The 26,450-nt window shown below is 43.5% G+C and overlaps 1 protein-coding gene across 2 annotated transcripts in view; it reads right to left on the reverse strand.

The window, feature by feature from the left end:
- Positions 1–25,347, reverse strand: part of STK31 (serine/threonine kinase 31) — a 38,793-nt gene extending 13,446 nt beyond the window's left edge. For both annotated transcript variants that reach the window (XM_068152541.1, XM_068152542.1), the window contains exons 1-16: positions 24,983–25,347; positions 24,773–24,825; positions 23,346–23,444; positions 21,941–22,015; positions 20,945–21,103; positions 19,181–19,536; positions 16,495–16,663; positions 13,774–13,868; positions 12,704–12,863; positions 10,021–10,143; positions 8,053–8,232; positions 4,113–4,229; positions 3,069–3,188; positions 2,414–2,545; positions 1,109–1,210; positions 401–481 (exon numbers count right to left, since the gene is read on the reverse strand). In XM_068152541.1, coding sequence (XP_068008642.1) covers positions 401–481; positions 1,109–1,210; positions 2,414–2,545; positions 3,069–3,188; positions 4,113–4,229; positions 8,053–8,232; positions 10,021–10,143; positions 12,704–12,863; positions 13,774–13,868; positions 16,495–16,663; positions 19,181–19,536; positions 20,945–21,103; positions 21,941–22,015; positions 23,346–23,444; positions 24,773–24,825; positions 24,983–25,010 — 2,049 coding nt within the window. In that variant the 5' untranslated portion in view covers positions 25,011–25,347. The remainder of the gene's footprint in view (positions 1–400; positions 482–1,108; positions 1,211–2,413; positions 2,546–3,068; positions 3,189–4,112; positions 4,230–8,052; positions 8,233–10,020; positions 10,144–12,703; positions 12,864–13,773; positions 13,869–16,494; positions 16,664–19,180; positions 19,537–20,944; positions 21,104–21,940; positions 22,016–23,345; positions 23,445–24,772; positions 24,826–24,982) is intronic.
- Between the last annotated feature and the right edge of the window lie 1,103 nt (positions 25,348–26,450).

The raw sequence follows: 26,450 nt of genomic DNA on the forward strand, positions 1-26,450 counted from the left end.
GAGATCAAAGTGCATTTGTCCTTGTTGAATATCATACCACTAGCCTTGATCCACCAATTCAGCCTGTCCAGATCCCTCTGTGGAGCCTCCCCACCCTTAAGCAAATCAACAACTCCTGCCTAACTTGGTGTCATCACAAACTTACTGAGAGTGCAACCTATCTCCTTATCCAGATGACTGACAAAGATACTAAAGAGAACTGGCCCCAACACTGAGCCCTGGGGAACACAAATGCATTCTTCAAACATTCATTCACAAGAGGGGGAGTAGGAAGATGACCACAACAAACAACACTCAGGATGTATGTCCCCCAAAGACCATGCAGAGCACTGTTGGTGCAGAGCCTTGATAGTGCCTGAAACAGTAACTGAAAGAGCATTCAAACACCATCTCTGCTTACCATATAGTTCAGAATTCCTGCTTCTGGATAAAGAAGTGGTAACTCAGGGAACCATTTCTGTGCCAAACAAGCAAGCTTCTCCTAAACAAAGGAAACAAGGCCCACATTGTCAGGTGAGTGGTTTCTGACATATATAAATACACACTGAATTTTGTGGTGTATACCCAGGACAGTCAAGCATACAATGACCATGGCTGCACCTCTTTCAACAACATCAAAGTAACACTGGCATTTGCTTTTCTTAAAGAGCAAACAGACACACAGCCCAAACACAAACACCCCCAAACAGAGGCAAAACAAACAACCACCACCAAAATAAAAATAGCCACCAAAACACCCCAAATAAACAAACCAACAAAACCCAAACAGACCAGCACACACAACCACGTATGACATGGCCTAGTCATAACAGAACAGTTCCTTTTCTTGCAAGAAATAGTCTTTCCTCAGTAACCAGGCTTACACTTTGACCGGCAGTTCTTCTGGGTTGAGAACTTTACCCCTCTATGAAGATAGGAAAGGGGAAGAAGGCCTTAAACTACCTCCAAACAGATGAAACTGATCATGCTCCATGCATTCTTCCATAAGTTTCACTATAAAAGGGCCATCTTAGCACTGAACACTACAAGAATCACACATTACAGCAAAAGAAATGCAGATGTGCCACACAGATGTTTGGGTTAGTTACCTAAGCAGTTTAATACTTACATATTCTTCTCTCTCCTTGGATATTTCCTGAAGAACCCTGTGTCTCAGATCAGCAATTTCCTCTTTAATTCTTGTCATTTCAAATGCACTGTAGTCATCAGACTGCATTAGGCATACCACAGTTAGTGTTTAATTCCCATTCTGCTATTATACCAGGTAGCCTACTGTATTCAGACTAACATGCAGCTTCCATATCAGTTCTGGAGTTGAAACTATTCTCAAATGCTTATTTTACTCAATCTCCTCCCTGGAAACACTAGAGGATCTCTTAAAAATTCATCACTGGGAATGGTGTTCCCTTTACTAATGTGACAGACTAAATATTCTAGCCTACTGGTTTCAGAAGTCAAAGAGGGTTGTTTGGTAGTTTGGTTTTTTTCCAGTAGCTGATCACATACAATCCTAACAGCAACATCATTCATCTACCAGCAATGCTAGGTTCCATAACCCATTCACTTGTTTCTCTCCTAAGCAGGCATTTTCCCATGTTACTTCATTATTCAAGAATCCTTTTCCCAGGGGGCTTCATTAGCGTGTCTCATTTTAAAATCCCTCTTGGAAGTTTACTGCCCCTTTATAATGCTTACAGTGAGACACATGTTGGGTTTTTATCCCCCATTAAGCATTAGGGAAATTGATGAGCAATCATATAAACAGCACTGAAGCTGAAGTAAGAGGACACAGTCTCAAGCTGCGCCAGGGGAGGTTTAGGAAGAAGTTCTACACAGAGACAGTGATTGGCCATTGGAATGGGCTGCCCAGGGAGGTGGTGGAGTCACCACCACTGGAGGTGTTCAGGAGGAGACTTGACAGGGTGCTTGGTTGCATGGTTTAGTTGATTAGGTGGGACACGATGATCCTGAAGGTCTCTTCCAACCTGGTTTATTCTATTCTATTCTAATATTTACAAGTCTTTGCACTTTCAAGGTGGTATAGTGGGGAACCCTGAAAACTAGAACAGATGACTTCAGTCACCAAAGAGGAGATAAATGTATCACTGACAAGTGAAAACTTAAAATCACACAACCAGCACAGTGAAAAACCACTGGATAATACTATTCATGCTGTGAACAGCACCAGAGGAATATTCCAAGCACAGTGCCATGGCTGAGGACTGAACAAGAAAGTGGCTATGGCCTGACTCTCTTTTTGTTTGACGTTCTAAGCCATTCGTGCTTGGTCTCAGGGCTGTTCTACACAGTTGTCACTTACTGTGACCAGACAACATGGTTTCTAAAACAATTTAAAAACAACAGGCAAAACCACCAACACTGTATTGGTTCTACAGGGAAAATATTTTCATACTTCCTCAAAGTTCTTCTTTTCAGCCAGCTTGCACCTTAACTGGGCCTTTAAGCTTTTCAGAGTTTTCTTAACTGATAGCAAGCTGTCAATATTGGGTCTTCTATTCAGCCATTCCTCACAATGCTTTTTGAGCTAGGGGGAAAATAAAACAAAGGAAAAGAAAGAAGAGGAAAAAAAATTAACCTGTGTTCAAGCATTCCATTTTTGTATGATTTAGTCCAATGCATTAGAGAAACTGCCTGAAGCCTGTCTGACTTCAGCTTCTCAGGGTCTGCCTCCACACAAGAGGGGATTCTTCTGTGTTTCATTCTAATGACATTAACAAGCTTCTGCTAGACCAACATTTTACTCACAGCTCAGTCCCCTGAACTAACTTACTCCTCATTTGTAACAAGTGTAGAGATTGCAGCTTCCACTGCTTTATTTAAATAAGCAAAGCATGGGCTGAGGTAATGCACAACTGTAATCTTAAGTCAGTCTCTCATCACCAATACACTCCTAGAATTCCCTTATAAAATGGTAAGGGGGATGGAAGCAACGACCTCGAAGGTCTCTTCCAACCTGGTTTATTCTATTCTACTAAGAGATTATGTCAGAATGTGTTACTAGTATAGTATAGATCAGTGAGACAGCAATAAGCAGGGCATATACTCACCTCAACACCAACTGAATATCTGTTTTGTAGGACAGTGATCATACTTTGCTCCTGCTGAACTTTGTGCATAAGTTCACTGCAAGCACTCATAACTATTCTCTTCTCTGCTTCATCCTGCTCCTGGATGGAATTACACAGAGGGAGATTAAAGACTGAGGTAATTCTTCATTTATACACACCAATGTTTAAGATGTAAAATCTCTACTGAGAAATTCCATTGTTAATGGGGGGGAGGGAAATCAGATTTTGTCTCTCTTCCTAGAGAGATTCTAAAAGGAAAGTTAGCAAGGCTAAGAGTTAATCCAGTGTCTTCAATACAATTAAACTGATTTGTCTATGCAGAAGTCCAATTTCACATCCTACAGGCTATGAAATAAATTTTAAGGATAGCACAGTTAAATAGGTATGAATCATTAGAGCATGCAACTACTCTACTCCATGAGAGTCACTGGTTCTATCACAGAGAGAAGTCACAAGCAGAGCGAACCACTGCTTTGTTGTTAGCATGATGCTACAAAGGACAGCTTCACATTTTGCTGATGTGACCCTTCTCTGGCACACAGAAATATTGCCAGTAAGGCAATAACTGTTGCCCTATACAAAATTAAAGTGAATAAAACCTATTCATTTTCTGAAGACTAGGGAAAGCAAATTTATCCATACACATTCACCCAGTGACACAAGTTCATACAAACTCACTTTTCATCACCTGTCTTTTCAATACAAGCAACAAAACTCAGCACAGCTTAAAGAAAGTTTCTCTGCACATAATGAGCCAGTTTTCCCACTACTGCTTAGTTAGGCCAGTCACACAAACAGCTAAGTCCCTGTAACCCAAAACTGTCCTCTGACAGCTGCCTGGAAAATACATTCTCTTCTCTCTGTGGAGCAACCTGAATGACTTTCTACCACATTTCTATCAAAAAAGATGCTGCCTTGTAGCAAATAAACTCATCAGATACATTAAGAAGAGCTCCAAACTGAAATGTAAAAATGTATAAAATACATAGAAGTCATGGCACAGTAGGTATGATTAGAACTTACATTTAAGTCATTATCCAGCTCCTCACAAATAGCCAACTCTACGTTCTTCAGAATTTCATCTGCATTGCCAATCGCTTCCTCTACATCTGAAGATGCTTCTGACATCATGTCAAAACACTTGCAAAAGGGGAAAGAAAATAATCAATTACTTAATTAAAAAAATCAGCCTTGCAATTGAAAGCAAGAATTTAGCAAGCAGGCAGCAAAAAACAAGTAAGAAATACAAAGACTACTACTGGAAATCTAATCAGGACTTGCGTCAGATCTCACCTTTAACTGCCTCACACTTCAGTGATGTAATGACTTCCAGAACTAACAGAGTTAAGACTCACCAACCAAGAAAAGAGCTGATTCTTGCCTTGGTCATGGTTGGGTTTTCCTATTCTCTCATGATTTTATTTTTTTTGTGTTGGTTTTGGTTTTTAATAATTGCTACTAACAGTAATAAACCAAAAAACAACCAGTAAAAGGATCCCAATCTTTCTCCTATTGAGTTTCATGTCAAAAATCAACACACATGCTGCCCCTGCAAGGATACACAAGATACTTAGCATGGCAGTTTCACTACTGAGTGGTATTTCCATTCCTATATAGCACTACCTGAGATAAAAACACATCTTGTGACCTATTTCACAGTTTATCAAGTGTGAAACAAGGTTAAAAAAATTCACCAGTAAATCCTATGGGGTTTACAGAAGTCAGAAATAACTTAGATCCACAATAAAGGACAATGAAGGTGCCAGAGGAATATCAGTAAGACCAGTTTATAAATATATTGAATGGGATTTTCAGCTAAGTTTTGTTACTCATATCTGCACAAGAGGTATCCCACAGGCAAGCAGAATCAAAATATGGTCCTGGATTCGTGTCCAGAGAAGGGCAACAAGGCTGGGGAGAGGCCTTGAGCACAAGCCCTACGAGGAGAGGCTGAGGGAGCTGGGGTTGCTTAGCCTGGAGAAGAGGAGACTCAGGGGTGACCTTATTGCTCTCTACAGCTACCTTAAGGGGGGGTGCAGACAGGCAGAGGTTGGTCTCTTCTCCCAGGCAACCAGTACCAGAACAAGAGGACACAGTCTCAGGCTGTGCCAGGGGAGGTTTAGGCTTGAGGTGAGGAGAAAGTTTTACAGAGAGAGTGACTGCCCATTGGAATGGGCTGCCCGAGGAGGTGGTGGAGTCACCATCACTGGAGGTGTTCAGGAGGAGACCTGATGGGGTGCTTGGCTGCATGGTTTAGTTGATTAGGTGGTGTTGGATGATAGGTTGGACACAATGATCTTGAAGGTCTCTTCCAACCTGGTTTATTCTATATTCTATACAAGATACACAGTTGTAATAAGACCTGCAACATTTTTTATCTATCAAACTGGCAATTTCAGAATCTATAGTGGAATACATTTTATTGCCTTAACCTTAGAGGAACTTAAGAGAAAAACCTTTCAGCAGCACAAGTTCAAACAGTAACCTGTTCCCCAAAGCCTCAGAGCCTGCATACAGGAAAGGAAATGCCCAGTCTCTGAAAATTTCACTGTCTGCCATGGACCAATTTCCTACTGATTGATTTTATATGAGATTAATTTGTACCCAAAGAGAAGAGGTGTATCTACACAGAATAAGGGAAGGGGAAACACTTCATAGAAGTATTTCCTCTACAAGACTGCTCACCTATTTTTTTTCTTTAAAGGAGCTAGAAGTTAAATTGCAACAGAATAATTGCATATCAAAAGCTGAAACGAAGATGGACAATTGAAAATTTCTTCCTTGGTCTACCTACCAATGGTTTACCAACCCATGCAGAAGTGTGTACTTTTGATGTCTCTGAACTGTTTGCAGAAGAGCTCAGACTTCAAACAGGTATCACAGTATCGCTTAGGTTGGAAAGGACCTCGAGGATCATCGAGTCCAACCTATCAACACAAACCCCACGCCTAGACCATGGCACCAAGTGCCACGTCCAATCTCCCCTTGAACGCCTCCAGGGTCGATGACTCAACCACCTCCCTGGGCAACCTGTTCCAATGACGAATTACTCGCTCGGTGAAGAACTTCCTCCTCACCTCGAGTCTAAACCTCCCCTGGTGCAGCTTGAGACTGTGTCCTCCTGTTCTGGTGCTGGTTGCCTGGGAGAAGAGGCCAACCCCTTCCTGGCTACAAACACCTTTCAGGTAGTTGTAGAGGGCAATGAGGTCACCCCTGAGCCTCCTCTTCTCCAGGCTAAACAATCCCAGCTCCCTCAGCCTCTCCTCATAGGGCTTGTGTTCAAGGCCTCTCCCCAGCCTTGTTGCTCTTCTCTGGACACGTTCAAGTGTTTCGATGTCCTTCTTAAACTGAGGGGCCCAGAACTGGACACAGTACTCAAGGTGCAGCCTAACCAAAGCAGAGTACAGGGGCACTATGACCTCCCTGCTCCTGCTGGCCACACTATTCCTAATGCAGGCCAGGATGCTATTGGCCCTCCTGGCCACCTGGGCACACTGTTGGCTCATATTCAGGTGGCTGTTGATCAGCACCCCCAGGTCCCTCTCTGTTTGGGAGCTCTCCAGCCACTCCGACCCCAGCCTGTAGCTCTGCATGGGATTGCCGTAGCCGAAGTGCAGCACTCAGCACTTGGACTTGTTGAATGCCATCCCATTGGACTCTGCCCATCTGTCCAGTCGGTCGAGGTCCCTCTGCAGAGCCTTTCTACCCTCTGACTAACATCTGCCCCTAACTTTGTGTCATCTGCAAACTTGCTGATGACTGACTCTACCCCTTCATCCAGATCATCGATGAATATGTTGAAGAGGACAGGGCCCAGCACTGATCCCTAACCAGAAGTTCAGCACTAACAAACTTAAGTCACTTTCACACATGCTGAATCACTCTGAACTGCACTCTGAAGCAACCACTGAAAGCCCCCACAGGTTTGTTTACCCCTCTAATGACTGAGGTGACTACAAGCATCTGCAAATAATTATATTCATTAACATTACACTGCACATGACATGCACAAGTCTGCACTGCTGCTGAACAGCATTTATCACCAGGTCAAGGAACACTCATCCATAACACCACCTGGCCACAATAAATGCTGGGGCAGAAAAACTATTCACTATGAAAGAGCATGATCTCTGTGGATTATGTCCAATTTGGGCCTGCAGGAATGGAGGGAGAACATCTTACAGTCTTCCCAGGAAGATTATAAATTCAAAACTGAGGAAGAGCATAGAGATTAAGCACAGACATGGGAAAGCCAGAAAGTTACCTCCCCTCTTTGTGACTTTCTGTGTTTTGTTTGGTTTGGGTTTTTTGTTGTTGTTATTGGGGTTGCTTGGTTTGTTTACAAGTAGAACTCAGGAGATGGTAACTCACCATCTATATCCTTTTAAGCAAAGTAACACCCACTCAACTTCCATGCTCCAAACCTCTTACAACTCATTGTGAGAGACACTGCATCAGAACAGTACTGCAGAAAATACTGCAAGACAGGCAAATAGAAGTAGACAATTCATCTGCACGCTCAGCAGTTCAATGGGGTGGGGGAGGGAATCTATTATACATTTGGTTTGCAATCTGCACCTCAATCATGGCACTTCAGTCACAGAATGAACAGATGGAAGGATTTGTTTATAAAGTATTTATGTGGGGGTTTGTAATTTATTTGTTTATATAAAGTACCTACCACCATATTGATAAACAATCTTTGCATAAAAGCACTGATCTTAACACAAAAGATGTCCTTTTGGAAGGAAGATAAACTCTGGTTCACCACAAAGGTACACTAGAAATAAATTAACATGCCAGTCTTCTACACACTCCCTTTCCCTCTGTATCCAGGCACTGTCATTCAATGCCTCTGCTCACAAAGACAATTGCCCTGCCATGGGAGGTTGCTCCTCACAAGCTTAGTTAGTGTCCTACTTTCTATTTTTCACCAGCTTGAGAGACTGACTGTTCAACTTACCTTTAAGATGCCACCAAAGCAATCAGCAAAAATTTGCAGAGCTGTGTCCGTATCATTTCTGACCTGGATTAATTTATTCACTTTGGCACTCTTCCACTCAAAGAACTGCTGCAATGCCTCCTCAGAGTCACCTACTTCAGAACCTTGACCAGCCATCATCTCCAGAGAAGGAGACAGTTCCTGTGTATCAAGTGAATCAAACAAGAACATTTGGATTTTAAAACGCAAGTGCACACCTGGACAGATGGCATGGCAAAGGAAAAGCCAGGTTCAAAAGGAACAGTCTGAAGGAGAGAGTAAAAGAATTATCCCATTTAACAGCAGCCAGACATCAGTAATAGCACTGAGAAAAGTGCTCAGCAATTTCATACCCATTGTCACACCCTGTTTATAAAAATAACAGCACTAGTCATGCCATCAGGCTGTCCTCAATGAAAGGATCCTGGAAGTTACATCCTACTTATCCCCATTTGTTTTTCATACTATAAACACAATTCCCTAAAGCGTTATCAGCTTCACCAGCACATGGACACAGAAGCAGGCTGCAGCAGGATAACAACATATGAAGGCAGCTCCATAGCCTACAGGCATTTGTTCCAGTTGCTACCTGTAAAGGTGAGAAATCAAAAGGAGCAGAACAAGCTACTGCACACTATCCATGGGGCAGAGGAGGCAGCTTGCTCACAGACAGCTAACATGGAATGACTGACAACTGTTCAGCTCATATTCCAGCTTGCTTTAGGGGAATCTGAATATACCCACACTCTCAGCTTTCCTCTTAACCACTGCAGTATTGTCATTTGGGAAGCAGGGATCTCACCAACTCTTGGTTTGGGGTTTTTTGGTCCCAGCCAGCTAGACCAGTTGTGGCTAGGGCTGTTTGAATTTTTCTGTAGTGTAGGCCAACAAGAGCTCTCACTGAAAGGTACAAAACTTAAGTCAGAAGAGATGCACAATGCAAAAGAGATTTGCAGTACACAGCTCCAGTAAGAGAGTCATTAGCTTCCAAGCTCCTGTTCTGCAAGACACTAGAAGTAACTACTTGTTTCTCTAGGACAGCACAGTATGACTTGGGGTTGGATCCAATAATCTCTTGAGGTCCCTTCCAACCTCTAATATACTGTGATACTGTGAGCTCTTCAGCTCTAACTGCAACCAAGTTTCTCAGTGATACTTGGTAAAAACATTTTTTCCTGTTTCCCTGCTTGGGAAAACTGCTTTGATCTTCCAGCTCCTAATACGAGAGATGATGGCTCATCAACACTATTAAACTAACACAGAACATTCACTTAACACATCTAGCAGCATTTCAGTACTCAGACATTTGCAAACAACTGTAACATTTCACTACAGCTACAATTGTGGAGAAGATGCCTAACGCCTACCACCTAGTGGATTAGCACAGCATAGCCTTTAGACTGAGACAAAAATAATCGTAGTATCATAGTATCATTCAGGGTTGGAAGGGACCACAAAGATCATCTAGTTCCAACCCCCCTGCCATGGGCAGGGACACCCCACACTAGATCAGCCTGGCCAGAGCCTCGTCCAGCCTGGGCTTAAAAACCTCCAGGGATGGCACCCCAACCACCTCCCTGGACAACCCATTCCAGGGCTTCACCACTCTCATGGGGAAGAACTTCCTCCTCACATCCAGCCTGAATCTCCCCACCTCCAGCTTCATCCCATTCCCCCTACTCCTATCACTACCTGAGATCCTGAGAAGTCCCTCCCCAGCCTTCTTGTAGGTCCCCTTCAGATACTGGAAGGCCACAATTAGGTCACCTGGGAGCCTTCTCTTCTGCAGACTGAACAGCCCCAACTCCTTCAGTCTGTCCTCACAGGAGAGGTGCTCCAGCCCTCTGATCATCCTCATGGCCCTTCTCTGGACACACTCCAGCACATCCATATCCCTCTTGTAATAGGGGCTGAAAGCTGAATCAAAGCTGATACAAGCAACCTCCTTACCTGTAACGTTCTTGAGCGCTCAGAGAGGGGCAGCTGATCCACTTCGAAGATTAATTCTTCCACTGCTGAATACAAGTTCTGCTGCACCTCATCTCTCTTGGTAATCAGCTCATCTCTTTCATCCTATGCAGAAGGAACAGCAAGTCAGCAACTCAGACCCAAATGCTACATACACAGTGTGGGAAGTAATAAAAAGCACTAATCCCTCCCCTGTCCTGGGAAGAAAACGTTGTTGAAAAACACACACACACAAACACACACACACAAACACACCTTGGAAAGTCCACTGTGGATGGCAATTAGTGAAGAAACAGAAAACAGAAGAGTTAGCCATGGCACTAATACCAGTTTCACATGGAGCCAAAGAACAGCAAACTGAGCACTTCCTCCTAACAATCAATATATAGCTGCAATACAAACATGCATACACAAACACAAGTTCTCAGGGATTTTAAATTTAGTTTATCCAGTGAAAGCTTAGAAGTTGACTTAATCAGGAGTTTAAGTATTCACAAAAGACAGAGAAGAAGCCTGTAACAGAGAAAGGCAAAATGAAACCAAATGGCTGGAACTTGAAAGATGGAAAAAAAACCTCCATCTGAACACACAACTCCCAAGTTGCAGCATACACTGCTTTAAAACTTACATTAGCAATGAAGCAGATCTTTGAATTCAGCCACACATGAGTGGACTGGATAATAAAAGTCACCAGATAAAGTTCTGCCATAGAAGGTTAACACAATGTATTGCTTCAGCACTTAAAAACACCAAACCACCACCACAAAAAGGATTCAATAAGCACTTCTGTACTTTTTGGCCACCTCTGCAATTGCTACGGCCTCACCTGGGATCAGGGAGGCACCCAAGGAAAGCTTGCCCATGTGAATCCCTAAGCAGCTCTGGTTCCTGGGTAACTCATTTCCCAGCTGTCCTTCTACATGTTACTCCCCTATACAAGATGCAGCACTAAAATGTCATCTCCTTATTAACAATTTGCTTAATGTTATCAAATTTAAACCTTTGATTTAGTTTTTAGCATATAAAAACCTTTTTTTTTTCCTAGCTACAGCAATCAAAAGTATGCCATGCCAGAGGGACCTGGACAAGTGTAAGAAGTGGATCTGTGGGAACCTCATGAAGTCCAGCAGGGCCAAATGCAAAGTCCTGCATTTGGGTCAGGGTAACCTCCGGTATCAATACAGGCTGGGGGAGGAAGGGACTGAGAGCAACCCTGTGGAGAATGACTTGGGGTAGAGTGATGGATGAAAAGCTGGACATGAGCCAGCAATGTGTGCTTGCAGTCCAGATAGCCAGCTGTACCCTGGGCCGCATCTTAAGAAATGTGGCAGCAGGTCAAGGGAGGTGATTAAGCCCCTCTACCCTGGTGAGACCTGACCTCAAGTACTGTGTCTCACTCTGGAGTCCTCAGCCTAAGACAGATGGGATCCTGCTGGGAGTGGGTCCAGAGGAGGGCCACAGAAATTAAAGGACCTCTCCTAAGAAGAAATGTTGAGAGAGTTGAGGTTGTTCAGCCTGGGGAAGAAAAGGCTCTAGGGAGACTCTACTGCAGCCGTCGGTACTTAAAGGGCGCTTATATGAAAGATGGGGACAGACTTTTTAGCAAAAGAGAACAGGAAGAAATGGTTTTAAACTAAAAGAGGGCAAATTTAGACTTAAAGTCTAAAGATAAGAAAGACATCTTCTCAACAAGGGTGGTGAAGCAGTGGAACAGGTTACCCAGAGAGGAGGTAGATGCCCCATCCCTAGAAACATTCAATGTTAGGCTGTACTCTAAGCAACCTGATCTAGCTGGGGGCATCCCTGCTCACTGCAGGGATAGTTGGACAAGGTGACCTTTTAAGGGTTCTTTCCAACCCACAGCAGTCTGTGGTTCTCTGGTACAGGTATGTTAATACTTTTCCCTGCACAAGTACCAGAACTTACTGGGGTTCTCCACACTGCTCCTTATTTTCTAGTCCACTTCATGAGCTGTAAAATTCAGTGTAACACAGCAATACTTCTTAAACAAACATGTTTTAAATGTTTGAGGCCATACTCGGGACTAATTGCAACATATTTGCTGCTATTCTCCTAGACACCACCCCCTCCCTGCCTTACCACAACAACTGCCACAGGCTGGGGAAGTTTCCTGTTCCCCAAAGCTCATCCATCGCCACGTACAAGAGACAGCACATAACCATCCTTACCAACACAGCCACATCTACGCACCCAGGCAGGCTTCTTCGGATCTGTGATTGCAGAGCAGCTGCACTAGATGGCAGCTTTCCCCTACACAAGCCCATCTTGCCGTACAACCACACTCGCACCGCTCTCCCGGTGCCTCCCCATACAATCAAAGCACAGCAAAGCCGTGGCATGCTGTTTTAACAAAAGGTTTTGAAGACAGACACCACAGCTGCACAGCTGAAGCTGTTTCTAATACAGAACAAAACCTTTTCAGCTAACATCTTCCCATTCCCTTGTATCTCTTTACAAAACCCAAGGGTGTCAGAAAGTCTCAGTTTAACAAACAAAAAGTAACACTCCAATGCTATCGAGCAAAGGAGAGATGCTTCCATGACACGCTCATGCTATCCAGCTACACTTAAGACTAAAACACCCTGACAGCAACTGTTAAATAGCTCCTGAGGAAACAAAAAACCCCACAGTAATTCCAACCCACCACATTTCTGCATAACTGGATCCTCTCTTGAGCCAACTCGTACTCTGTCCAGGTTGTTTCCATTTTTTCCAAGGAAGATGGAACAGGAAGACATCCTTCTGTAACCACTTCTATAATTTCTGAGAGCTGCTCCTGAAGACTGTGTTTTTTGTTTGTGTGCCTAACATGTAAGGAGGAAAACACATGTTACCAAGGTTTTGTTTTTTTCCCAGAACTCAAGCAGTTTAAAAAAATAAACTAAACATTGATGCTACTCTGACCTTGGACACACCAATTTTGAGGTATCACCTGCCATGTTAATAACTTAATTTCTTTTAAGAGGTAGAAGCAGCTATTTATCTTATTCAGCTGGTGAGCATTTTTGAAGGAAGGAGGAAAGACCAAGAATACATTCATTATATCTCAATATTGATAAGGTTAGTATCATAGTATCATTCAGGGTTGGAAGGGACCACAAGGATCATCTAGGTCCAACCCCCCCGCCATGGGCAGGGACACCCCACACTAGATCAACTCTCTCCTGCTCTCAATTTCCCTTTGGTCCTACTTCCTCTCTTGGTTGTTTGGGGTTTTTAGCTAATTTTCCACAGACACATGCAGCAATATTTTATTTCCTTTTCTTAAAGCAGCTTATGGTCATTTCCATTTCAAGTCGTCTTCCCACTGCAGTTTTGTCCCTAGAATTACCCTAAAACTAGAAGGCTAATTTGGTCTACACTAAGAGATACACCTCTCACAGCAATGCAGATGCCCAAGGAACTATGACTACCCACTTTTAAAAACTAGCTGCATTTACTAATCAGCATCTTGCTGGAAGATAAAAAATCAAAGTTTTTCTTGCAACAGCTATGGTAAAGGAGCAGAGGTGAACTGATTTAATCTGATCAAACACTGAAAAGCAGGCAATGCAAACACCAGTGTGAGCTCCTTTCCTCCATACATAACACTGCATTCTCATAGAACATTAACAAAACACCAAAAACAAAGCCAAACAAACAAGGCATGCATGACTTCAAGAGATAAGCAGGTAAATGGCAAGTAGTAGTACTACTGTAGAAAAAAATACATACCTAGCTTGTTTCAATACCTTCACCTTAGCAGTCAAATTTCTCATCTTCATACCAATGGAAGTACTTAGGATTTTCCTGGATGCTTCCTTCTCTCTCTGAATTATTTATCATTTTTGGAGCAGTGTTTTAACAAAGACAGATAAAGACAGATCAACAGCCACAGCAGTCAGCCAAAATTACTAACATGCAGACCACAATTTACTTTTGAAAGCTAGACACACACACACGTGTGCAGGCACATGTACACACAGATCTCTTCAAAACACTAACAAAATACCCAGAAAGATATAAATCAAAAGATATAAACCAATGGGGATAATTTTCTTTAAGCATTTTTTAAGGATTAATAGTTATTTTTCTTCATTTCAGCAGTGAATAGAATAAACCAGGTTGGAAGAGACCTTCAAGATCATCGTGTCCAACCTATCATCCAACACCACCTAATCAACTAACCATGCAACCAAGCACCCTGTCAAGTCTCCTCCTGAACACCTCCAGTGATGGCGATTCCACCACCTCCCCAGGCAGCAGAGGGGACACAAACAACTCTTTCAACTCTACTCAATTTGTAGAAATGATTGCTTGCTAGGACTCCACCACCTCCCTGGGCAGCCCATTCCAATAGGCAATCACTCTCTCTGAGTAAAACTTCCTCCTGACCTCCAGCCTGAACCTCCCTGGCGCAGCCTGAGACTGTGATGTGCTCAAGTGCATTTTACAATTATTCCCCATTTGCTAGCATATCTACAAACAGGATTTATTCTTCCCTTGCTGAAAAATTCCTACCCATCAGCTCAGGGAAACAAAGTCCAAGACCCTCAGAAAACTTACTCCCGTCACTACTTCACCTCAAAGTGGTGCTGCAAAACAAGAACTCCTGGCGTATGCACAACCATCCTGACCTTCCTACAAGGAATATTCTTGACCCAAAAAAAAGGTCCACACACCAAATCATGCTACACTCCTCAAAGGGCAACCTAAATTTAAAAGCTGTTACTCTCATGTCACGGAGATGCCTTTATAAACCCCACCTCAGGTAATGAAAGACAAGCTTCAAACATTGTTAGTCTTTCAGATTTGCTACATTTACAAGGAAAAAAAAATACAACACACTTACATGCAAATATGAGCTATTTAAGTACTCCTAGGTTTGATTTTCTAAGTGTCCCTAAAACCCACCATCACACATCACCCTTCTAAGACAGACCACTGCCTATCTGTTTTCAGGGAGTAAATACTTTCTCATTGAAAAGAGTACCTACAACCTTTTCTTTTAAAGCAGTGTCCTTGCAGTTCAACATGAAATACCAATCAGAACTTGTAGAAAACAGGGTTGTTGTTTCTCAAATCAGATGACTATGTATAAAAACATGTTTCTAATAATTCCTTGCATTTGAGTGTTGTTTTCTTAGCTGCAGATGTATTCTGCTGCTTCTTAATTTAGTTTGCATAAAAGTGCACAAACATCCTATCTTCACTGGATGGAGAATCTGTGCAATGACAGGTTACCCTCTGTAGAAATAGAGGTGTTCTAGGTAGAGGTAACTGAGCAGCAAAGGCAAGTTAGAAGCAGTTTGATTGCTAAATCTTGAGTAATGTGTCCAGTTCTGGGCCCCTCAGTTTAGGAAGGAGGTTGACTTCTGGAGCGTGTCCAGAGAAGGGCAACGAAGTTGGTGAGGGGTTTGGAACACAAGCCCTATGAGGAGAGGCTGAGGGAACTGGGGTTGCTTAGCCTAGAGAAGAGGTGACTCAGGGGTGACCTTGTTGCTCTCTACAACTATCTGAAGGGAGGTTGTAGACAGGTGGATGTTGGTCTCCTCTCCCAGGCAGCCAGCACCAGAACAAAAGGACACAGTCTCAGGCTGCTCCAGGGGACGTTTAGGCTGGACATGAGGAAGAAGTTCTACACAGAGAGAGTGATTGCTCATTGGAATGGGCTGCCCAGGGAGGTGGTGGAGTCACCATCATTGGAGGTGTTCAGGAGGAGACTTGATGGGGTGCTTGGTGCCAGGGTTTAGTTGTTTGGATGGGTTGGATTGGTTGATGGGTTGGACACGATTATCTTGAAGGTCTCTTCCAACCTGGTTTATTCTATTCTAAAGAAACATCTGCCTGCAAGCTCAGGACTGGGAGCATCAAAGGGATATACACAATGGCAGGTTTTCCTTTCATGTCTGTAGAAGTAAGTTTGCACAACATTTTTCTGAACTCATGCAAATATAACAACCTTTCACATAGTACCTTCCTATTGCTGCTGTGGATAACACCTAAAACCATTCACAATATTTTTAAGCCTATCACTATTACTATGTAGTGTGCTTCTCAGACAGTGCTAGGAAATTCCCTTGGAAAGAAACAGTCACCTTTTCTATTAAGCAGCAATTACAAAACCAGTAATTTCTATTAATAACCATTATTTACCAGTTCTATGCTATGATTTGGTGAAGCTTAGGAATTTTCAGCCCAACACTAGCTCTTTTTCCCTCTTAAGTGGGGGGTGGGGGCCAAAGATTATTTCCCTATACACAAAGTATGTCTTTAACCACAAAGCACTGACAGCAGCCCCCTGCACCACAGCAAGACATACCTTCACTCAGCCAGCTTAATCCTTCTTTATCCCAAACTACAGTGCACTAATGAACTGCACTATGATGAAACCATAAGACAAAAGCACCGTCAGAAACACAAGGAGAGAAGCATCCTCTTCACACTTCCACATACCTGAAGTTCGAGTTTCAGTTGCTCATTCTGCAGCTCTAGCTCCCACTGCCTCTCTAAATACTTAGCATTCTCCCTTCTGAGAACTTCCATCTCTTCCTTCAGTTTCCAATCTGGCCTCATTTGTGCAGAGCTAATGCCTGGCACTGAGGCAGAAGCTTGTAATTCTTCTCTTTAAAAAAGTAATTAAGAGAAGTTAGTTAAAAACAAACACCACCAAAATATTATGTGAGTTCTTTCATGCTACTGTAGTATCAGTGAACAACTAAAGAACACCACCTTGGAAAGACTACAGGAGCACATACACAATCACACTTCAGAATGGGTATCCCTTTGCACACTGCTTCACAAAGACTAATCCACAGCTTCAATGAGAAACACCACATTACCTGAAGACAACACTCTGTTTTCACAGTCACTAACTCAAAGTCTTCCTCATCCAAAACACATCTTATGATAATCCACTGTGAACCCAGGGAAGACCATTGTAAACCAAATCTTTTCACGACTAAATAAGCCAAAGTACTTCAAGGTTTGGATCTTTCCCTAAAATTCATTTTGGTAACTAAGAAGAGCCATATGAAGCTATCTGCCTCTGAATACTGTACAGCACCCAAGCTCCACTAGACCCCACCTCAACTTCAACCTCATGTGCACAGCTTTGTTTGCATTCTAACTTCTTTCTCGATTTCCTGCACAGATGTACCACCCCAGAAATGCCTGCAATGTGCAAAAAAAGTTAAAGGATACCAGAACATATAGAAATTAAAATTCAAAATGCACTGGCTGCTGTCTCCTCAGGCAGTCAAAATAGCTTTGTACACAGAAGTTATCTCAACCCCATGTGTCATGAAGAAAGTGTGGGGGGGGGAAAATAACTATTGTTTAACAATCAGATTTGGAGCCTATCTGTAAATCAGAAAATAAGGCAGAGTAACAGAATAATCCAGGATGAAGCACTTTACTATAATTTTAGGCTTTAATGAGCACTCCATATTAATATTAGATTTGTTAACAGCATGTACTTGTTCAGTCTGCAGAAGAGAAGGCTCCAAGGTGACCTAATTGTGACCTTCCAGTATCTGAAGGGGGCCTACAGGAAGGCTGGGGAAGGACTTCTCAGGATCTCAGGTAGTGATAGGACTAGGGGGAATGGAATGAAGCTGGAGGTGGGGAGATTCAGGCTGGAGGTGAGGAGGAGGTTCTTCCCCATGAGAGTGGTGAAACCCTGGAATGTGTTGTCCAGGGAGGTGGTTTGGGCGCCGTCCTTGGAGGTGTTTAAGACCAGGCTGGATGAGGCTCTGCCAGCCTGATCTAGTGGGGGGTGTCCCTGCCCATGGCAGGGGGGGTGGAACTAGATGATCCTTGTGGTCCCTTCCAACCCTGAATGATTCTATGATACTATGATACTTGCTTAAAGGATGCAATTTTAAAGCAGATTTGGCTACCATGCTGGTATGTGGAAGGGCATGCCCTCAGGTGATTCACTGAGAAGTCTGAGGTGCTGAAACGATGGGAAAACCAGCAAACTTTAAAATGTTAAGCAAGTTTTTTTTGGAGAATACTACTTTTTATGCCACCTCAACTTTCCAAGTGCCAAGCACTGTCTTTCCCCACCCACAAACATTTTCCTCAGCAGCCTGTTGCCATGGCAGTCCTAGCAACTGCAGGACAAATCTCTTTAAAAAGATTTCTGATAACAACTGTAACTGCCAAGTTACCACCACCTCTTGTCAATGTAATTACAAGTTGCAGAGACACCGTTTTCCCTGAAAGCTTACTTCAAACTGTGATTGCTGGCTTTATTTCTTACAGGCACACTCTGATACATCCCTACACAACTACATCATCCAAATGTTTCCCCTGCTAGGTAAGCGCACTTTTGCGTTCCACCTTTGCATCCAGGGAGTTTTTAGCAGAGGTAAATAAACAGGACCTAGCTACCAAAAAATCTCAAGAACAAGCCAATGGAAATGGCTCAGTTGCTAAAAAGAATATCAATACACTACCCATCACCACAATATCCACTTAAGGTCTGATGCTTATTCAGTATCACTAAGGTTGGAAGAGACCTCAAAGATCATCGAGCAAAGGTAAATACTTCAGTGCAGAGATGGGAATGGAATGACTGCAGCTGCTGTAACACAAACAGGTGCAGTACCACAGGAAACTCAGTATTCCTAAGGTTGGAAGGGACCTCAAAGACCATCAAGTCCAATCTGTCACCACAGACCTCATGACTAGAGTAAGGAGGACACTACTGCCCACTGCAGGCTTTGAACTCATGACCTTCCCATTAAGGGTCTGATTGCACTACCAACTGAGCCACCTGATTTTAACTTAAGCTTTCCAGTATTGTCTCCTCTGCTTGCTAGCTGCTATCCTTCCCTTAAGACATATAAGAACAGTCTGTCAAAATGAAAGAAGGAAGAACAAGGTATCCAATCAGCAGTAACACTAATCAATGCTTTTCTACAGCTTCCTGCCTGAATTACCACCACCACCCAACACAGACTCACAAAGGCTTCCCTTTCATTAAGTAAAGCATCACTTGATGTTGGCAAGACAGAACTAAACTTTGCTTTTTAGGTACTCAATTCCTCTTCCATCTTCTCACACAGCCACATCCCAGCAGCTAAGCAAATCAGATTACCCACACCACAGTTTCTATGACATCCCACAGCCTTACTTTGGGGCAGACATACGGTTTCCAGTATCATTCTGTTTCCTTGTGGCAACAGTTACTTGGTAAAGTTGCCCTCTTGGCATGTTGTATAGTCCACCATGAGGCCTGTTAAACCACGGCAGACCTGAGGCTTTTGGCTTCTGATGAGGATTGTGTGTGACATTTCCTCTTCTCTCTTCCACATCTTTAGTGTTTCCTGGAGATGACCATTTTTCAGCAAGCCCTGCCCTGGCCACTTCTTCTCCAATATCTGTTTTTTCACATTTTGCCTGGGCAATAATGGTACCATCTTCATGTTTGGCTTTGTAATGTATTTTAATTACTTTTTCATAAACTAGGCTGTTCAAGAACTTTTTCCCCTGTAACACAAAAATACAATGAAGTCCTGTACTGGACACTTCAAATACTTTTAGCTGAAATACTTTTAACATGTGTCCCTGTACTCAGCACTGGTGAGGCTACACCTCCAATACTAGGTTCAGTTTCAGGCCCCTCACTACAAGAAGGATATCCAGGTGCCAGAGTAAGAGTAACAGCCAGTGAAGGGTCTAGAGCACAAGTCTCATGAGGAACACCTGAGGGAATTGGCATTGTTTACTCTGGATGAGGCTGAGACACCTCATTGCTCTCTACAACTACCTGAAAGAAGGCTGTAGAGAGGTGAGTGTTGATATCTTCTCCCTAGCATCAAGTGATAGAATGAGGAAATGGCCTGAAATTGGGCCGGGGAAGCCCAGAGTGAATACTGGGGGGGGGGGGAATGTGGAAATACACATTACTGTAAGTGTCATCAGGCATTGGAATAGGTTGCCCAGGGAGGCAGTAGAATCACCATCCCTGGAGGTATTCAAGAAACATGTAGATGTAACACTCAGGGACAAGGTTTAAAAACAACCCACACAACACCATACAATCAAAACCCCAGGGAATTATGACAGATGAAAACCTCTGTTCTCAAGTAATCACATTAAGCAATGTCAACAGAATCACAGGAACAGACTATTAAAAAAGGGGTCTCAGGATCTCCTCTAAATGAGAGGGATATGACAAGGCAAGCAGGACAGCCATTTCCTGCTTCCTCCTCCATAATTGCTGCTCCCCACACACTGGTGCTGCACAGTGAAGCACAGGCAGTACCACTGACAAGCCTTGAAGAAGCACGCTGTCAAGATTGTAAGAGGTGCCCCAGAAAGGGAGACTGCCACTGATGAAACAATCAAGGGTCACCAAGTGCCACTCAGCTTTTACTCATCCTGCTGACATCAGCCCCCAAGCCTTTCATATTCATTGTTGGCCAGGGACAACAGAGTTCCTATTACCACTGACATTCACCTGCTGTTTTCTCTCCCAGCCATAAGTTTGTAGAATACACAGGCACACAGCATTCAAGCAGCTTAGAAATGCAAGTGAATTTACTGCAGCCTCTATGACCAAGGGAGGTATTTTCCTTCTCATGGTGAAACAGAGCTACTTGGTCTTTTCTGGGTCAGAAAGAAGTCAGGTCAGCCATAAATAGACCTGAAGCTCTGAAGATGGTAAAAGTGTGCTCTAAAACTCATCAGCCTGCACAACCTGAACTGCTTTTGAAAAATAATCATTTTAGTTTCTGCAGTATGTTCAGGGCTACAGGTGAGATTCTTCACCAGCACGGTCAGCCTCCCTAAGCATCCAGCATTCACAAGACTCCTCTTGGTGACACTGCGCTGGTATCTTGCAGCAGCTGCTACAGATTCCATCACCAAAATGCTTCAAAATCTGGTTACTCACCTGGTCAAACATGTTTAAGTTCTGATTACTTGGTATCTGCAGTCCCCAGAGTCTGTACTTCTTGGCAACACCTGGACATTGCAAGTTTGGTGGAATTTCAACTATGTGTGATCTATTCAGAACCTCAGAGTTTCCATAGTCAATGTAAAAGACTTGAAACTGGAACAACATACAACACAGATCAGTGGAGGTTACACATTTCACCTATAGAAATATGCCCTGACAACAATTAGAACAGAAGTATTTTAGCACACCTGCATGTCACAGAGATCAGAATCCTCTACATCAACTGTTCCTCTGAAGAATGTTTGCAGGTTGAGAAATCATTTTATGTTGCCACCTGTCTAACAGCTTAGCAACAAAACTTTAAGTAACAAAACTGATCTTTGCTGGAGGCTGTTGTATTTGGTATTTTGAGGGTCTTTTAATTGATTGGGGTTTTTTTTCTTGCTGTTGGGTTGTTTGGGGGCTTTGTCATTTTGTTTGTGGTTTTTTGTTTGGTTTTGCCTCTAAGGGCTACAGTTATGAAGCAATAGAGAAGCCTTTCTTCAATGGACAGATACGTAATCTAATGTTTCCATGACAACCATCTTGTCCAGAAATTAGCATTTTAAATAGGAACTACTAGCCTTCCCTATCAGTCACCCAATATTGATTAACAAGCTTTTCAGGCCATTTGCATCAGGTCACAGAAAGGCTGCCATTTTCATCACTCAGAAGAGTTCAAATTCAATTACACTGCTTAATAACATTAACTGCCACTTGTGAATCTCTTTATCAACAGACACAAACAGCAATTCACAAGCATTTCATGTTTTGCCAGCCTCTTCATCAGCATTTTTCAGAATCACAGGTCACCTGGGTTTCTGCCCCACACACATATTCAGTGTGTAAGTGCATTCATATTGCAAGTTTCAAGAAGGTGTTGCATTGATTCCTATCATCCTGCATGCAAAACTGATATACAGTTAAAGACTCGAGAAAAGAAGTTCCTGCCTTTTCATTGTTGATCACTTGCTGGACCACACATCTGTACCAACACCTATCTTCAGAAAAACAGCCACCATAAATCTGGAGATAAAGGAGGGAAAAAAAAGCATCAACATCATTCTGGAAAATGTAAGCATAGCCCAAAATGGTATTTGTAATACATTACAAATCTTTTCACATTCTATAATTATCCCAACAGCAGCATGAGAACAAAGTAATGCATTTGATGTCCTATTTCTCAACACAATATACATTAATGCTTCAAAACCATAATCCTCTACCCCAAAAACAAGAGCTCAAGTTTTCCTACTGTAAAAACACCAACACCTCACACAGCAGAGTGCTATGTTCCTGGTGGTGCACCCTCTTCCTTTTCAAGAGGAATGTAGAAGGTAATTTACATACACACACCAACAGCTCAGGCAACTTTATTTAAAGCTTACTTTGCAGTAAGCCATCAGTCCACACATTCAAAAAACCACAGTTGCCATCATTGGGCCAATGGCATCCTGGCCTGCATCAGGAACAGTGTGGCCAGCAGGAGCAGGGAGGTCATTCTGCCCCTGTACACTGCACTGCTTAGGCCACACCTCGAGTACTGTGTCCAGTTCTGGGCCCCTCAGTTTAAGGAGGTTGACTTGCTGGAGCGTGTCCAGAGAAGGGCAACAAAGTTGGTGAGGGGTTTGGAACACAAGCCCTATGAAGAGAGGCTGAGGGAGCTGGGGCTGCTTAGCCTGGAGAGGAGGAGACTCAGGGGTGACCTTATTGCTCTCTACAACTACCTGAAGGGGGGTTGTAGACAGGCAGAGATTGGTCTCTTCTTCCAGGCAGCCAGCACCAGAACAAGAGGACACAGTCTCAGGGTGGAGGTCAGGAGGAAGTTTTACACAGAGAGAGTGATTGCCCATTGGAATGGGCTGCCCGGGGAGGTGGTGGAGTCGCCATCGCTGGAGGTGTTCAGGAGGAGACTTGACAGGGTGCTTGGTTGCATGATTTAGTTGATTAGGTGGTGTTGGATGATAGGTTGGACGTGATGATCTTGAAGGTCTCTTCCAACCTGGTTTATTCTATTCTATTCTATCATTCTTTGCATGCTTGTCACAGAGCTGCTATTAACTACATCCTTGTTCTCTTCCTAAGGGCACTTTGTCCAGTGCATTTAACATTACAGGCTTTTCTAAGATTCTCTGCACTTCTTCAGACGGAGCAAAGAATCTCTTCTCTGAAAAAGCATTGCACCCTTCTTAAGGATAACCCAGAACATAAGTCAAACAGGCATCTCCTTTAGGAAAGCCAGCAGCTCTTAAGCGAATACAGCGGACAGCAGAATCAAAGTGCAAGAAAAGATCTTAGAAAAATTAAAGCTTTTATACACAGATGAAAAACATCCACACAAACACAACCTACTTACCTTACTCAAATCAGGTTTGTCCAAAATTGCATTGGCCTGAGGACAAGCTTTTGCCAGTGCATAACTTATTTTCCATATGTCATTGTATTTACTGACACTCTGAGAAGTATGGAAAGAAGGTACAAGTTATTAACCGTCACTTTTAGTAGGTGCTTGATGGCTGATAACAACCAAAAAAATTAGATCAAAACAGTTGCACTGCTGAGACAAGTAATGCCCCACCTTAAGCTCTCAATCTTTATTATTCTAGTTGCATTTTGAGCCTACTCTCATTTTCTTTCAAAAACTGACACAAATCTAACCTTCCTAACAGCTGTATTACCACCTTCTGTAAGCAGATGTTAACTTATCAATCCTTCCCTGCAAATTCTTGTACACATTTGGTTTTCTTTTTCTTTCCTTAATACAAGGAGACACCAATTTTACCATACCTCTAATTCTCTTCACATGCAAGACTTGGACTTTGCTTTGGCTGAGAAAAGTGGGAGTCTTTCCAGTCACAATTTGGTATTTGAACCACCATGAAACTGGTTCAGTTGCAGTAGCATGGCATTTATTAGACAACAGTCTAGTCTCAGCTTAAAGGAAAGGATCCAGACCTCAGAATAGGAAAGGAAACACTAATGCAACTAAACAACCTTAGAAGTATTCACCTAACTTTTGTACCTTTCAACATTAAACCCTGGGACTAAGTCTCAAAACACCAGAATAAGAACATAAAGAACTATCTATGAGCACTATATCTAAAAAAAACTTTATTAGGAGTGAGTGAATTCTATAAACTGAAAGTAAAGTTTGCTCCCCTTCCCCAAATTCCTATCAGGGACACATAAGCAGCATTACCTCCTCTAACTGGCTCAAAGCTACAGAGAGCTTGACTATGGAGCATGGAAAAGGCAATCTTTGGTTCTCTCTCTGGGTTTTCCTCTCTTCTTGCTGCACCATCCACATTAATGGCAACGATTCACAGGGTTTTTACTTTTTATCACTGATTCTGTCCAACACCCATCAGCCCATCCACACAACACTTGAAAGGATCCTGCTTCCTTGAACCATCTTCATTGAAACTGCCCCAAATGTTATGAGAGGATTCACCCACTGCAGGGCTCCAACTGCCTCCTGCAGCAGCCTCCAGTCAACAGAAAATATTTTAACCCTCAATTTATTTACTTACTTAAGCCTACTGAAGAGTCAATAAAATCCAGCTATACCTATAATTCCAAAGTATGGATAACCAATTCACATTTCATAAAGGAGTAACTCATTTCAGTTTAAAAGGGAACAATCCTTGTGACTCTGAAATACACATCAACTGTTTTTTTAACATCAAATGCTATCACTTAATCTCACTTGTACATAAACTTGTCTCAGGACAGGAGGTAAGATTGAACATCTCAATGGAAATCCAAGTATTTCTCTGAATTCACCTGTGCCCAGAAGGTTACAGCATCTTCCACATGGCAGCCCACAACATCTTCAACTTTAGGGGAAAGAAAAAGGGGAAAAAAAGAAAAAAAGAAAAGCCAAAACCATTATTATCGAATGTGATTTAAGATTTTGAATTGTGGGGGGGGGTTTGTTGTTGTTTTGGTTTTGGAGGGGTGGTTGCTTTTTTGTTATAAACCACCTCACCTTACCTTTCTCAGACTGTGTGTCTCCATCCATGACAACAGATTCTACAACGCTGCAAGCTGTCTGGAGCTAGAAGTTGCGGTGCTACTCCAGGGGCCCGTGGAGCAGGTTAAATGGGCACACCTCCCTCGCAGGCCTACACGACTCCTCCCTGCTCAGTGGGCTCCTGCTCTCCTATCACCTCGGCCTCACGTCTGCCCTCAGCCCTTCGCCCTTGCCAACGCAAGCACACCAGTTCCTTTAACTGAAAATCGCTTTTTTTTTCAGCGAGGGTGCGACATGAGGCTGCCACGGCCTCAAGTTCCTAACAGCACAGCTGGGCCCCCTCCTCCCTGCGCAACCCCGCGCCCCCAGAGACCCTGAGAGCGAGGGCCTGGTACCGACGTCGCGGCCTCAGTGCTACCTAAAGCGGCCGAGCCGCTTAGCGCCTATGCACACCACCACCGCCGCCAGCCCCGCGCAGGCGGAGGCGACCCCGCGCGGGATTTTAACAGCCCCCTGACGGCCTGGCCCTGCCCCCCGACCACCGGCTGCCTGCTGGGGCGGTGCCTCCCTCCGGCGGCGCAGGTGGCGGGACGACGGCGCTTGGGATCGGCGGCCCCGCTGTGCCTGCGCAGTGGAAGGGATACTGCTCCCGCCAGCAGGCAGCCCCTGACGCGGCCGGAGTAAGCCTGCTTGGTGCCGGGGCGCTTCAGGGCGTGCGGTACCAGGCGTGTCCCACAAATCCCTCGCCACACAAAAAGGCGGCGACCAGCAGATGCCATTCCTGAGGTTTTGAAGCACGACTGATGCAGGAGAAGCGAGGCTCCTGAGCTGACCATATCCTCTAGTCCATCCTCAGTGTGCCCCTTGAACGTGCTCATCAGCTCCCCTTGGGCAATGTGTCAGTGTTCATCTCTGTATGGTTTCACTTACCGTATATTTGCCATTTTCCTGGTTTGAGATTGGAAAGGGATGACACTATCAGCGAGGTACAGGTGCTGGCACTACACAGGCCGCATGGGTGATGGTTGGGCCGGGGACTCTCCCTCGGCAGGTAACTGAAGGACCAGATGGGCTTAGTCCCCAGCCAGCGCAGGTACAACGAATCTGTAATTAGAGCTAAAACCATGTAAAGCAAATAATGATTTACTCTACCAGAAGGCAAGTATCAAGAGCTCCAGGTTGATGCTTGGCCTCAATGTTCTTAGAGCTCTTTTCCAACCAAAACAATTACATGGTTCTATGATTCTAGATGAAGGAAGTATCTTTACCAAAAATAAAGATAACCAAGCAGTTAAACAAGATTGCCTAGACTGGAAAAAAAAAACCCTTTGTTGTTGTTTTCAATAATACTTGTGCTGAGAAAAAATATGTTCACTATCTGCAAAGTTACCTCTTTTCTCCAGCCACATGGCTAAAACAAACTACTAGAGATACTCCAGGGACATACAGGCACAAGACCTGCAATCTGTTTAATATGCACAACACGCT

The sequence above is a fragment of the Melanerpes formicivorus genome, unplaced genomic scaffold (assembly GCF_026170545.1).
Source record: "Melanerpes formicivorus ecotype bairdi unplaced genomic scaffold, bMelFor1.0.p_v2 SCAF_23, whole genome shotgun sequence".
NCBI classification, from domain to species: domain Eukaryota; kingdom Metazoa; phylum Chordata; class Aves; order Piciformes; family Picidae; genus Melanerpes; species Melanerpes formicivorus.